The sequence below is a fragment of the Stegodyphus dumicola genome, chromosome X2, assembly GCF_044657685.1.
Source record: "Stegodyphus dumicola isolate Sdum_Otavi_A_Nest chromosome X2, ASM4465768v1".
In the NCBI taxonomy this organism is placed as follows: Eukaryota; Metazoa; Arthropoda; class Arachnida; order Araneae; family Eresidae; genus Stegodyphus; species Stegodyphus dumicola.
The window spans coordinates 197208602-197221015 of record NC_140781.1 but is presented as its reverse complement, the minus strand read 5'-3'; the positions used below and the strand labels follow the sequence as shown (position 1 = coordinate 197221015).

At 31.3% G+C, this 12414-nt stretch overlaps 1 protein-coding gene and 1 long non-coding RNA gene across 5 annotated transcripts in view; one reads left to right on the top strand and one right to left on the bottom strand.

Moving 5' to 3' along the window:
- Positions 1-12414, bottom strand: part of LOC146993006 (uncharacterized) — a 316316-nt gene that overhangs the window by 283557 nt on the left and 20345 nt on the right. The window contains exon 2 of one of the 2 annotated variants that reach the window (XR_015039185.1): positions 10127-10262. The exons of the other annotated variant lie outside the window; for it this stretch is intronic. This is a non-coding gene — a long non-coding RNA (uncharacterized LOC146993006). Of the gene's footprint in view, positions 1-10126; positions 10263-12414 lie in introns of those variants that run through there. 2 annotated transcript variants of the gene reach the window in all.
- LOC118194993 (uncharacterized) overlaps positions 1-12414 on the top strand; it is a 510033-nt gene that overhangs the window by 479196 nt on the left and 18423 nt on the right. For all 3 annotated transcript variants that reach the window (XM_085809750.1, XM_085809751.1, XM_085809749.1), the window contains exons 4-8: positions 1085-1290; positions 6843-6979; positions 7510-7663; positions 8541-8765; positions 9931-10167. In XM_085809750.1, coding sequence (XP_085665876.1) covers positions 1085-1290; positions 6843-6979; positions 7510-7663; positions 8541-8765; positions 9931-10167 — 959 coding nt within the window. The remainder of the gene's footprint in view (positions 1-1084; positions 1291-6842; positions 6980-7509; positions 7664-8540; positions 8766-9930; positions 10168-12414) is intronic.

The following is a 12414-nucleotide window of genomic DNA, read 5'->3' as shown; positions in this document are numbered from 1 at the left end:
AGATGAATGCATCAGAAAATGTAAAAATCCAGTAATGACGTATACAGGTTATTAAAAACGTTCTATTTCAAAATATTTCTTGAAGGACTGTACTTGAAGTATAACAAGGGTTCTGATTTTAAGAAAAGCATCAAATAAGATAGGCTTTCAGAAATGCGACAGTTCTTGTTCTGTGTCACATATATGAAATTTAATTTTCATACCAACCCATAAAAAACTGTTGATTAGAAAAGTAATTTTTATAGCTAATTAATCAAGCTAAAATATTCCTGTCCTCATGCGATCAAAATTATACTAGTCATCATTAATTACAGCTTTTTATAAATATTACTAAAACGCATCTAAATTTTTAAATGCAGTTTTAAAAATAACTTTCTTGTTAGGAAATTACATGAAAAGGTTTCTCTGCTAAAACCAGATTTCTCACCATAATTCAGTTTTTATACGAAATAAAGATCATTGACTGTCCGTTATTTGATGAACAGGGATTTAAGTCACAAGTTTGGCGCTTTTTTTTGGGTTAATTACAAATCTTTTTTTAAGGAAATATCATTCGTTGAATAAAGAACGATTTACTAGATAGATATTTATTTGTAAGGAGATACAAGTAAGAATTTAAATTTCGTTACTTTTTACTAAAAGTTGTAACGTGACCATACTTATCATTGACTGAAAATCTTCTTTGATTCCTTTATTAATCTGTAATCGCAGATCTAAGACCTACCAATCAAGATAAATTCAGTTCTGCAAACATTTTGAAACAACTCGATTAATTAATCCAAGAGCAAACTTGAGAGTAAAAATATTAGAAAGGTTATTGGAGGAGCTAAAGCAACAAGAACCAATGTAATATTATTAATATGTAGGATTAGTTTCGAAGGTTTAAATACAAAACAATCTTCTTCAGCAACAGAAGTGGATTTGTCCTTCTGCAGCTGATGAAGGAAAGTGTTGAAGAAGAAGATGCTCAAGCCTTCCAATAATCGTTATTCGGAGGTGTTATTAAGTCATATTTGAAATAATAATGATATCATATTAAATGCATTAATGAGTTATTACATATTTTATTTTGGCTTTGTTCTAGACTTCACGTAAATATGTCGACGAACGAAAGCTTAGAAGAGGCAGAAAATATGGAAGTCGTCCTGGATCCCGTGCCCGAGCGTGAAGCAGTGTCTTGCAATTTAGCTGTCTTACCGATTGAGGCGATGGCTCATTGGAAAGTGGGAGTCGTTGATAATATCACTCTCAAGGAAGAACTTCTTCTAGCTGGAGTTCACATCTTTAGCGGTATTTTCAAAGTTTGGCTTAACTAAGATTTAACTATGTGACAGGTTTCGCTTAATTTGTAAAACTTTATCTTCTTTTCCCTGATTATAACAAATCTCAAAATTGCATTCTATTAGATGGTAAGAATTTCGCAGTAAATAATATTCTTAAGCAGTTAAAATAAAGATTTGTCAAAGATATTCCAGGGACCATATGTGAATGCTAAGCCTTAATAAAATCAAGATTTTTATTTAAAAAAACTGCTGCTGATATTATACAATATATATGTCTCCCCTGATTTATCTATAAAATATTTCCCAGAAAGTAACAAACAAATCTACGCTCAAACTATTAAAAAAATATTTATGCATATAAATTAATCTTTCTTTTATTCAACTCTTTATTAAAAACAAGCTTGGAATCTCGGTTATCTTTATTAAAATTCGCGAATAATAATTCAATGGCCATGAATTATTTATAACTTTTTCCAGCTCCTTGGATAAAAATGAAATTATTCTATGACATGATTAAATATATTATTGTGCTAGTCCAAATAATTTTTACAAACGGAAATATAAGTTTCCATGAGTAATTTAGTAATGTGTGATTAAATTATTTTTCCACGTGTAATTTATTTATTTTGCAGATCGAAAAAATAATTAGCTTAATTAACGATCACTTGCTTCAATTATTTATATAATTAGAGCAACAACAATATATTAGCTTTCCTGATTCTCTTAAAGTTTCCTATATGACAGCATTTTTCATTGATAAACAGTCTTACATTGTCATAGATTTAGCTTTGGAAATCGTACTGAAAGTTTCTAATTGTCTGTTGATTGACTGAACTCGAATAAGTATGCATCCGTTCAGGACAATAATGTAGTTCATAAGATTTTGAGCAGGTTTAGAACTTTAAAGTAGTTCTTACGCGATCCCGCGACTAAGAAATGTCATTTTTATTAATTCACTTTGGAACTTAAAAAATCAGCGAAAGGCAAGATAATAAAAATTATATTACTTTAATCATGTACACAACCCTTGCCATATATATTAGATCGCATTTATAATTCATATGAAAGTTTAACTCGAATTACTTATTATCAGATAAATATATTTATTTGAAATATTTTTTGCAGCTAGCAATCTGTATAGCGATACGAAATCAGTTAAAGTTTAGAATAAAATGTAAACTTATGGGAAGGTTGTTTTCGATGGACTACTTTTACAAAATGATCCTTAAAATCGTCAAGGCCATTTTACAGTTTTGTACGTATAAGTATTACTTTCCATACTACACATATCTAGAAATAGCTCTTGGAAAGATACCGGTCGCCTTCATTGAGCCGGGGAGTTTTTCTATGAATGGGTCGCTGGCTGTTTTCTTTTTAATACAGTGTCATCTTACTACAGGTCAATAAAATGTTTAAAACTATTTGATCATGATTCGTAGATTAAAAATGCTGGTTAGAAACTAACACAGGCCACTTAAAATACATTGAAAAACATTAATAGCTTCGCATTATTCACAGGAAATCAGGAGTTGGATTTTAGTTTAGTCTTCATAATTATAAAATAGGCCTAAAGTAAGAATCTGGAAAAATAACTCTGAATTTCGTTTATTAGAAACAATTTCATGAAAATAAAAATTCGTGGGTAATTTATAGTTATGCTAGTATAAAAAGAACAACACAACTTAAAAATGTTCAAAGAGGTAAAATAATTATTAAGCCTACTATTAATATATTAGGCTATAAATCTTACACAAATTGCTGCATCAAGTCTTCGCTCTTGATGAGTTCAGTTTCATTTTTCGCAATAATAGATTTTGATCCCCTTTCTGACACCAGCACACTTCTCACGAACCCACACTTTACACGATAGACATTGACTCATGTCTTCCTTCAAGTCATCACAACAGATAGCACAGAACCATGAATCCTCTTTGGAACAAAAATTATTTACTAAAGGCAATGAAAGTTTAGCCTTTGCTGTCTCCTCCAATCCAGAAGAGTTTAGAATAGTCTTTTTTACAGCGGTGCCACTTCTTCCTTTTCTTTTCAAATCTTTTCGAGTATCTGCTTATATAGGCTACTATATGCTACTTGTTATCAGTATTGTTTTTTGGTCTTTGAGCCTTCTTCAGCTCAGAATTTAGATGAAATCGAAGAGATTTTACTCAAAGAAACTTTAACTTTTGATAACAATGTTGATGCATCAGCTGGAAGTAGTTTTGATACTGTTCCACTGGTGATTGCAACAGATTTTCTCCCTGGAGCCTGCATGTCATGTGACAGTCCACTAGTAGAAGCAGTTAGGCTTGTGTAATGAACTTGTATAACAAGATCATTATTTGTTTCAAACTGCACTACTGCATCAAAATGAGTCTTGAAATATATCTCTGTTCAACTGGCCAAACTCCTGTTTTAGCAAAACCATTCATTGCTATCCCTACTGTTGTTGCTTGTCCATATGCTTTCCCAAACAATCTTGCTATGTAGAACTGGGTGACAACTTGTAATTTCCCTAAGCTTCTGTCGTAGAAACTTGTTCTTAATGCATGTTTCTTAATCTATTTATGCCCACCAGCGGCCGAGCGGTAAAGTCGCTGAACACTGGTAGTTCGGTCCGAGGTTCGAATCCCGCGAACGGGCTGGCTGCATGGGAGTTTTCGTTGTTTTCCCCATGTGTAACGTGTATACGAGCCAGTTTCCCTTAAAACGTCCTCCACGAAGGCATCCCTCCTCTTAGGCAGATAGCCCTCGAGGCTTTGCCATACTCACAAACAAACACAAACACTTAATCTATTTATTGTGCAGATACAATTTTAAAACTACAAATAGGCATAAATTTTGCAAGAAGTAATGAAAATCATTACAGTAATTTCAATAAAATACTCATTTTACACACGAATTAAAGTTACTCCGGTTTACATTAAAATTAGATTAATGGCTTATAATTATGTTATAACAAAAAACTAAGATTATATAATTACAGATTTAATTAATTCTGATAGCTTTTTACTAGATCACATATAGTGACATTTTATACTACAACTTGAAAAAGGTTACAAAATATTAGCCTTGATATGGTTTCCATGGTTGGACCACCATCCTATTCATGACATTGCAGGCTGTCTCATTGAAGGCAACTTAGCAGTCGGTATGTAATATGTCAGTGATTTCATTTATAATAAAGTAAACAACCACTGTTAATATAGTAAAGTAACGCTGATTTAACAGAGTTTTCAATGTTATCAGTAATATCTAAAACACTATTAACATTTTACCGATATTTATATTTTCTTAACATTGATCAATTAGAAAAAAGTACGAAAAACCTTACCTTCTTGTAAAGCTACCTTGTTTGAACGTGGATCAACTCCCAGTCAAGATGGCGGTTTTCAAGCTTCATTTAGTATACTAAACAGATAATACCTCTTAAATAACTAGAAAATAATGGAGGTGGCTCAACGAAAGAGCCGGCCAATCAATAGCAACCTTATTTTATGAGAAATGCTAAATTGAAAAATTAAATTCCGAAAAAACATAGACCAATTTATTAAGTATGTAAGACCAATAATATAAAAATAACTAATTTTAACTTTTTAATAGCGATTAATTTTTGGGTGACTATGCAAGTTTGTGAAAGGGAGATTAACATAATATTTGCGCGCATATTCACCGAAGTAAGGAATTTTAACACTTTTATAACAGATTACATTCAGTTTATCTTTTCTATGAAAATAATTTAAATCATTTACGCTTTTAAAATCCACAAATATGAATTAATCTTTTTCAAAATTTTAATATAAAATACCAGCTTTTTCACTTCTATAATTCAAAAGTATCTTTAAAAAATTGTTGTAGGGTAACTGTCGAATTTGTTTGGAAACCATAAAGAATTGAATAATTGCTCCATTCATAATGAATTTACTAATTTACGAGATTCTGCTTTCAAATATAAGGTACAGAATTTAAACTTTCAAAAAGAAATCCTCTTTTACTTTTAATTAAAGATGTTTGCAAAAATCTTTCTCAGCAGAAACTATTTTAATGTACATTTCTATAATGAAATTCTAGTTAAATCCCTTCCAGGGAAGATAAAGATCTTACTAGGTGAATAAAAAGACTTTCTCGAATGATTGAAAATCGAACTTCTGCGGGATTAATATGCATTCTTTAAATACCTGTCAGTGAATTAGTACGTTAAGGATACAGGTGGACCGTTAAAATCGCTGAACACTGCTAGTTCCGACCTGGGTTCGATTCCAGGCGAACGGGTTGGCTGTATGGGCGTTTCCGACGCTTTTCCCTCGTGTAAAGTGTACACTAACCAGTTTCCCTTAGAAAGTTCTCTAAGAGGGCATCCTTCCCCTTAGGCAGATAGCATTTATGTGCTTTACCATAATCACAAAAAGCGTAAGGAAATTTTTTTTAAATATAAGAAATATATTCTAATTTTTACGAATAGCAAAACATGTGTTTGCAAAAATTACGTTCACAACACTCAGTAATTTTTGTCTCTAGTGAAAGGAAACAATGTTCTCTTTCAGAAAGCATCTAGCCTATTTTACGCTGAAATTAACGCCTACTTAACAGATTTTGATTTGGTTTGGTTTGGTTTATTTTATTTTGGCAAAGCATGAGAACTAATTTTGGCCCTTAAATTAGCGCAACCATCTTGGTAAATGTCATCAAATTTTCAGAATAGGCCAAAATGTGAAAACCATGCTTGTAACAAATCTTTAACTTTAAAAGCAACTACGCCACTTTAATGTGAGTTCTTTTTGTTGTATTCCGAGATACAATGGTTCTTATAAACAAACTGAAATAAATTTTGTCTTAAACACAATTTTAAAATACGCACTTGAGGAATTTACATGCAGTAGAACAAATTGAAATTGCGCTAAACATACTGCAGGAATACAGTACTTCGAAACGAAACTGGGACCCACCAGCGGCCGAGCGGTAAAGTCGCTGAACACTGGTAGTTCGGTCCGAGGTTCGAATCCCGCGAACGGGCTGGCTGCATGGGCGTTTTCGTGGTTTTCCCCATGTGTAACGTGTATAAAAGCCAATTTCCCTTAGAAAGTCCTCCACGAAGACGTCCCTCCCCTTAGGCAGATAGCGCTAGTGTGCTTTGCCGTAATCTCAATAAACCAAACAAAACAAAACCATTAAAGGAAGCCAAAATTTCTGAGACACGAAATTTCCGACAGAATAAAAATAAATGCGTCAGTAAATAGATTTATTGGTTGATTTTCAGAATAAATACCTAATTATAAAGAAAAATATGTATGTATGTAATAAATAATGTTTTGCTTAAGTAAATATAAGTTATCATTCGTTTCCTTCTGTAAAGAATAGCCAAATTGAGCCAAAGGGGTTATAATAATATGTATGTCCCCAGAATTTTCGCAAGAAATGTTAAAGGAATCAATTTGTATCAAGGAAAGTTATTGCTTTAAATTCTGGCCGAAATTGAATAAAAAGTTTTCAAACTATAAACATAAATCTCATCTAAAATATACTGTTTGCTTTTGATTTTATTTAGTTAATGTTCGTTTTTAGTGAGGACTCGTCTACCATCAACTGGCTGTGAAGTTTCTTGGACCTTAAATGTAACCGTTCGAACTCAGGAATGTTCAAGACTTCCTGAAGATGACATTTGTTCAGGTAAAGGGACTTGCCTCACAGACCACACATTGGTAAGTAAACTAGAAACAAGATAACGGTATTTATTTATGGAACTATAAATTTCCCTTATTCTGTTTTCTAAATATTTTCTCATTTCTGCGTTTAAATACAGTTAAAAACTAATGGAAAATGATTACTTTTTTTAAAAAATTAAGTATATAAAGTCTGTTATACTTTAGTCAAAGCAGGTTATACATAAAAACGTGGTTCATAAAGCATGCATGTTGAAACATATTCTTACTTTAAAATAATAAACATATTTCGTTCGTAACGTCATTAAAATCTGTATGCTATATTTTTTTACATATTTTCTCATTTAGAAGTAATTTTGTTTCAAGTTAAGTTTTTTAAATCCTGGTGAGATTAAAATTCAAATTACTTCAAATTGAAAACAACGTGTAAAGTCTTTATCTCAGAAATAGTTTAGTACTTTTGTTTCTTATTCGTATTATCGTATTATCGTAGATGGCGAATACTTTGGCCTAGGAAGTATCTTACTACTTTGCCTCTTTTCCCTCATGCTCTTATCTTTTTTGTACAGACAACATTCACTTGTCACTGTTGCCCAGGATTCGTTGGACGTTTTTGTGAAGAACGTGACGGTTGCTATGCCAACCCTTGCCAACACGGTGGATTTTGCGTGGATATCACAGAGGGGCTTACTGGATCAACATACCAGTGTTTATGTCCTCACGGTAAGATGACGCCGATGGCTTTTCCTTTCTCCTCATCTTACACTAAGCGGAAGTTATGACCTCCTGCAATTTATTATCCTTTTGTAAGCTTCATAAAACGAGCCGAGTTTTTCGAAGAGTTGTTTGACAGCAACATGTTTTTTTTTTAAATACAGCCATGCTTTCCGATAAAGAAACAGGTGGATGCTCCTTACTTCGATCACTGCTTCTGGCTCAAAATTCAGATAAAATCTTGTATCCACCCCTTTTTTTTTTTATTTACCAAATTCAAACATCATTTGCCTTCGTGAAATTTATCAATAACTTTCAATTCCCTCGAAGGTATTCTGACAAATGATGCAATCCTTATATATGAAATATGATTAAAATAAATACTACCTAAACTTTCATTTCGTTTAAAAGAAGCTAAAATTAATTATCATTCTGTTTCCTTAAATATGGGATCCATGTAGAAATTACGTAATTTTGATGAAGTGTCACTCAAAAGCACAAGCTTGTTAAGTTGTGCTTTTGAGCTTGTTAAGTTGTTAAGTAGTTGAATGCTTAAAAACTTAATTTAAAATTTTGTTGATCCGAATTATACCGCCAACCTTTATTTTTATTCTTCATTTTATACTGTGAGGAGTGTATAAAAATTCAACTAAAATCCGGTTGAAGTTTAAATTTTCAACTTTATTATCTTTTGAAACTTTTACTTAACAATTATTTACTTTATAAGATTATAAGATGATCTTTATAGATATTATAAGAGGATCTCTTTCATAAAATCATTGGCTCAGTTTTACAAAACGTATCTAATAAAGCCGCATATAAAAGTTTTTTAAAAAAAAGGAAATCTAACTGAGACTGAAATGTATTAATTGAGACTAAATTTCAGGATTTAGAGGACAGGCCTGCGAAGAGGAAGTAAATCTGTGTGATCGTAAGCCATGTCTGAACAATGGCACTTGCAGAGGTAATCAGACAACTTACTGGTGCGAGTGTCCTCCGGGTTACAGTGGACGTCACTGCGATGCAAACGTTAATGAGTGTCTCTCAAGCCCTTGTGTTCATGGTGTTTGTGAAGATGGGTTAAGTGGCTATAAATGTTACTGCTTACCAGGTAAATTTTTAATCCTGAAAATTTAAGAAATCATTTATCAGTATTTTCTTATTACAAAAGTATCAAGAGCGTACTGTTCGGTATATTCGCGGTATGAACAAGTTGAAGGAAAAATTAAACTTCGTTTCTTATAGCAAAAACTTCCTATAATCAAAATTCGCTCAGAAAAGCGAATAAATGATAAAATAAAGCAAGCAAAACGAATATGGGAGCGATAAAGGCTTTAATCTGAATAAATCTTTTATTGATGTGCGCTTTTTTCTTCTACCAGTTCTCCAATTTGAGCATTTTCCATTTTTTAATTATCACCAAAATAGCATGCATTAGCAGAAAACAATGCACTAAAAAAAAATTCTTTTTTTTTATTTGCTTTTGCTTCGGCTACTTTCGATAGGATATATTTAAATCTAAATTCCTGCATATGAACTTTCAGGTAAATTTCTATCCCTTTGTTGCACTCTCTGGATCTCCTGACAACGAAGAAAGAAAATTTTGAAAGTTCCTCTTGCATAAAAAGAAAATGAGAAAGAATAAAACTCTTTCGTTCCTGAATCCTTCAGCTCTAACAGAAAATAGTTCGTTGATAAATTTTGAATAGGCCTTGTAATGAATTAGTTCTATTCAAAATCAGTCAACCAACTGGAAACGTATAGAGTAATGAAATACCTTAGGAATACGCAGTTTAGTGAATAAATTTCGATTTTCCTACATCAGCAACTGATTTGTCTCATTTGTCACAAATGTAACATTCCCATATATTTTAAGATTACTCCAATTAATCGTTCTTTCATATATTGGGGGTTAACTCTTTTACATTTTCAATTTATAATCTTTTTTTTTTTATGAGGGCATAACATTTTGTTTTGATCGACATTTATTTTTAAAAAAGTCATCTTTACCAGAAATTCTAAAAAATGTAGAGTCAAGAGGCAATCTAAAGCATAATTTTAACGATGTTAGAAAAAATATTTGTTTAAAGGATCTTCATATACTCTAATTTGAAAAAAAAAATAGTTTACTGCATTTAAATCGGATCCAATACTTTTGTTCCTTTGCTCCAACATCTAAGTGATTATACTCTACAACAGGTAGATTCTATTGCATTTTCATAAGTGGCAAAACAGCATGTATTGAGCAGTTAATTGACTTTTATTTATTACTTTAGGTTACGGTGGGGATCACTGCGAGTTTGAATATGATGAATGCGATTCGAGTCCTTGCATCAACGGAGGAGCTTGTGAGGATTTGGTAGCAGGATATCGATGTCATTGTGGACCAGGGTACCAAGGACGGCGTTGCCAAGTGAAAGTAGATCTTTGCCAGCCTAATCCGTGCCCCCCTCCGGCACACTGCGTTGACAGAGGAAACAATTACAGCTGCATATGTCACCCCGGTTACAATGGTTAGTCAGAACTTGTGTAAAATGATTTATGATCTCCACTTCCATTCTGTTATCGATCGTGTTGAATCAGGGTCTAAACTTGATGCGCATTTGACCTAATAAGAATCGGAGATATATTAGGTGTTATTAGAATTTGAAGATTTACATAGGTTTTTACTTTTCTACTTAGTGAATGATTCATAATATGCTATTAATAACGCGCATCATTAATGACTAAATAATCGATTATTGTGTATTTTGTGTGTTCTGTGCGATATATCGCAGAAGCAAAAGAGAATTCAGAGTAAAAAATACATTTAAATTTTAGCTATATTATTTTGGATTAATCAATGTTATAAATTAAAATATTTTTCTTAGAATTCGGAAGTATACAATTATTTTATAAGTTGTTCTTCTTATAATTAAGTTCATTTATAAAGTAATAATTAACTTTCCCATTTAACCTCACACCCGAACTCTAAAACACATATTACGTAAAATGTCATTTTTCTTTTCAGTACCTTGTTTTCCGTAAATTTTAAAATGTATTTTCACCTGCTTTCATCAGTAAATTTACAGGTATATGTGCGTTCTAGAACTGTTATAATATACCTTGCTCTTTTTTGTTTGTTTCTTTGTTTCTAAGAAGAAAAGTAAAATAAAGATCTTATAGCTTTAATAAACTGAGCATTATGGATTTTGGCAAAGGAAATTAGAGGAATATTGGTTACGTGAAAAACTATTATCTTACTTTAACAATGTCTAAATAACTGAATCAATGAATTTTTGGAATTGCGGTTTTCAACTAAGTGACAAAAATTTCTTTTCACATTTATTTCAGATTCACATGCACAGGAATGAACGTAAGCGTTACTCTAAGAAATGGGCACACCAAATAAGAGTTTTAAGCTTTCCTTCATAAATTCTATAATCACATAACTACCCTGAGGGTGTATTAATGGCTGCAACACAGTGTTTATTACAATTAATAACTATGAAAATTCCTCAGAAGTGTTAATAACGAAGAGCACAAAGTAGTTCCTTCTAACTTGTGACGCTGAGACATATTTAATCAAAAAATATTTCTTTTTAATCTTTTTAGAGTTTGACTCATAATGTACATGGCCTAGAATATCCATGGCTCAGGATCTGATTTTCTTTTTATGTTTGAAACCGATAATTATTCCATGTTATTCAGTTACGTTTTTAGTTCTTTAAGAAAGAATTAGTTACAAAGTTTTCTCAAATATCTTAAACTGCATCAGTAAATATGCATTTCTCACTCAATGTACGCTAAAATCTAAAATCACAGAAAATTTTAGCAGTTACATGTAAGTTGTTTGATTTGAATTTTATAGTTAAAAGCTTAAGTATATTAGACTACCACGTGACCTAGTAAGTGCTACGATTCCAGAAGCATAATAGCTTTCATTTAACACCCGCATGTCCTCTCACATTATCATTGGACGTTCTATAAGATCTTTAATTTAATTTTTAAATTAAAACAAGGCATTTCTTAATAAATAATAAATCCAAACGTAATACAGATATTTCATAATAGTTTAAGCTTTTATTCCTTTAATAAGTTTTTAACTAATGTAATTTAAAATATATCTAATTCACCTGATTCCAAAAATAATCCAAAAATATTCCAAAAATTCCGTCCAAAAGTAATATAGATATTTCATAATAGTTTATGTTTTTATTCCTTTAATAGGTTTTAACTGGTGTAATTTAAAATATATATAATTCACCTGATTTATGATATACATAACAGATAAACTTTTACAAATATTTAGCGCATTCCTTAATACCCAAATTTTACGAATATATCAACTTCAGTTTTCTAAGTTCATAAACTAAAGCCAATTTTTCTTCAAAGGAAATCCGTTGAAGTTTTTTTAACCATGTGCTCGTTGTTATTATTACGGTTATTATAGTTACCCAAAATGTTATGTCAAATATTTTGTTATTTCGTAGATTATTGATATTTCTTAGCAGTAATACTCCTTTTTTAAAACATATTAGGCCATTTTTCAATAACTATTGAAGAAGATATCAGTCATTGTTACATTTGTTATGGCTTTTAAAACATAAAAAATTAATCCTCTGAATAATAGAAAACCTATTTCTTCTTTGGAAGTTAAGGCTTATTTATATTATACTATAATTTCTATTTTTTCAAAATTTACAGAAATTTTTGAATAATAATTGACATAATAGTACTTCAATTTAATAATTTTATAAAACTATCTTCAAAAACGCTGT